General features: G+C 51.0%; 1 protein-coding gene across 1 annotated transcript in view; it reads right to left on the reverse strand.

Moving 5' to 3' along the window:
- Positions 1–2,434, reverse strand: part of cnnm3 (cyclin and CBS domain divalent metal cation transport mediator 3) — a gene marked incomplete in the record, with an annotated part of 29,839 nt that extends 27,405 nt beyond the window's left edge. The window contains 2 exon segments of the mRNA XM_014015096.1: positions 1,109–1,443; positions 1,535–2,434. Coding sequence (XP_013870550.1) covers positions 1,109–1,443; positions 1,535–2,275 — 1,076 coding nt within the window.
- Between the last annotated feature and the right edge of the window lie 323 nt (positions 2,435–2,757).

The raw sequence follows: 2,757 nt of genomic DNA on the forward strand, positions 1-2,757 counted from the left end.
TGTAAGTGCCGGGTATGTACCCTAAGAGTAGCAGATACATACCCTATAAATGCCAGGTAAATACCCTGTAAGTACCAGGTACATACCCTGAGAGTACCAGGTACACACCCTAAAAGTGCCAGGTAAATACCATGTAAGTACCAGGTACATACCCTATAAGTACCAGGTACATACCCTGAGAGTACCAGGTACATAACCTATAAGTGCCAGGTAAATACCATGTAAGTACCAGGTATGTACCCTGAGAGTACCAGGTACATACCCTATAAGTGCCAGGTACATATCCTAAAAGTACCAGGTATGTACCCTATAAGTACCAGGTACGTACCCTGAGAGTGCCAGGTACATACCCTGAGAGTACCAGGTACATACCCTATTAAGTGTCAGGTAAATATCATGTAAGTGCCGGGTATGTACCCTAAGAGTAGCAGATACATACCCTATAAATGCCAGGTAAATACCCTGAGAGTACCAGGTACACACCCTAAAAGTGCCAGGTAAATACCATGTAAGTACCAGGTACTTACCCTGTGAGTACTAGGTACGTACCCTGAGAGTACTAGGTACGTACCCTGAGAGTACTAGGTACGTACCCTGAGAGTACTAGGTACGTACCCTGAGAGTACCAGGTACATGCCCTGTAAGTGCCAGGTTCATACCCTGAGTACCAGGTACATACCATGTAATTACCAGGTACATACCTTGAGAGTGCCAGGTACATACCCTATAAGTACCAGGTACATACCTTGAGAGTACCAGTTACATACCTTGAGAGTACCAGGTACATACCATGTAAGTACCAGGTATATACCCTATAAGTGCCAGGTAATCATGTAAGTGCCGGGTATGTACCCTAAGAGTAGCAGATACATACCCTATAAGTGCCACGTAAATACCATGTAAGTACCAGGTACATACCCTGAGAGTGCCAGGTACATACCCTATAAGTACCAGGTACATACCATGTAAGTACCAGGTACATACCCTGAGTACCAGGTACATACCATGTAATTACCAGGTACATACCTTGAGAGTACCAGGTACATACCATGTCAGTACCAGGTACATACCCTATAAATGCCAGGTATTTCTATTCATTTTAGTTTACCTGTAGGGGTCATTGACGCTCGCTCTGATCATCTCCATGGCTCGCTCCCTTATCCCGCAGGTACTGATGTCCCTCCCCAGGCCCAGGTCCAGGATCAGGCCCAGAGGACAGGACAGGGGACAGGTGAGCACCATGCAGACCTGAGCTAGCCAGGTCAGCGCGGGGGCCATCTGGAAGCCGTACCCAGAGCACAGGATGTGTGGAAGCAGCTCAGCCAGGAAGAAGATGAGGAAGCCGCTGATGAAGACCCCGGAGACGATGGAGCCCAGAGCTCGGTACAGCAGCACGCCCAGAACCGAGTGTCCCACCGCGCAGAGGAACAGCAGAGAACATGTCTGGACGGAAAACACGGATGTTTGCAAGAAGAAAGAAAGCAGGCTCCAGACCTCTACCTCCCTGCAGGTCTAGTCTCCTGCTGAAACTCACCAAGAAGTTCCCCCTCCTCCTGACGGGCTCCAGGCGCTTGGCGGCTCGTTTCTCCTCCTCGGATCCGCAGCTGTGGAGCACGTAAAGCTCCACGGGGTCCAGCCACAGCAGGCTCAGGTTCACGGTCCTCAACATCCCGCAGATCAGCAGCAGCAGCACCACCAGCAGGGCCAGACCCCACGGAGGGATGTAGTCTATTTCAGGACTTCTGTCCGGACTTATCCGCAGTTTGTCCGGGCCCACTTTAGCCCAATTGTCCCCGATCAGCACGCACAGGTAGCTGTAACCGCTGTCAGCTCCTCTCTCGGCGATGCTGCTCTCCACCTCCACCGTCAGCAGCCCGCTGTGCTCCTCGTCCAGGAACAGGTCCTTGGTCACCTGGAAGGCGGACTTCTGGCGGTTGGACTCGTCTTCGCACGGGTCGGGGGCATCGCCGACCTCCGCCGCGGCTCCAGCTGCCCATGCGAACGCCACCTTCGGCAAGCTTCCATTCAGATTAGCCCCGAAGAAGAGACGGAGACCGAACGTGGCTCCTTCCGGCGCTGAGATGGTCCGCTCCTTCATCCACACCAGACCCGCCGAGTCTTCTTCGAGTCGCAGCCCCACCACCTGTGAGGCTTCTCGGCTGCAGGCGCTGTGTGTAATCCCGCAGAACAACAATAACACCATCAACAGGAACCGTAGACCTGCCAAGCTGGCCACCATATTGGAGATAGTCAAGTCTGGCTCCGCGCGGGTCATGTGACCAGACTCAGCCTCCCAGAGGCTCCGCCCACCGAGGGCTGCTTGCTGCTGCTGCTGCAACTGAGCTGCGTAGCGGCCATGTTGGCTCCGTCCGCACGTGTTGTACAGCTGGAGTTTTAGCTCGCAGCGGACATTTTGGCGCTAGATTCATCGTGTTTTTGTTTTTAAAGCGCCACTCTTTCGCAATGTGCGTTCACAGCACGAGCACACGCCCATCTTTGTTATCAAAACAAGCAGGACTCCGTCCGGAACCGGGCCTTTTTGTTTGCCTTAATCTAAAACGTATTTAATTATCAGCTCAGTGTTGCCATTAAACAAGTTTGCTAAAAACACCAGCTAAAACTGATTGTACAGCACCTTGTGAATATTTCTGTGAAAGTCGCTTTATAAATAAAATTTACTAAAACTGGTTTTATATCATGTAATTAATATAGAAGTTGGTATTTATGATTTAAAGGAATGGCATTATTAGTGTTGAT

This window comes from Austrofundulus limnaeus, unplaced genomic scaffold (assembly GCF_001266775.1).
Source record: "Austrofundulus limnaeus strain Quisiro unplaced genomic scaffold, Austrofundulus_limnaeus-1.0 Scaffold123, whole genome shotgun sequence".
NCBI lineage: Eukaryota > Metazoa > Chordata > Actinopteri > Cyprinodontiformes > Rivulidae > Austrofundulus > Austrofundulus limnaeus.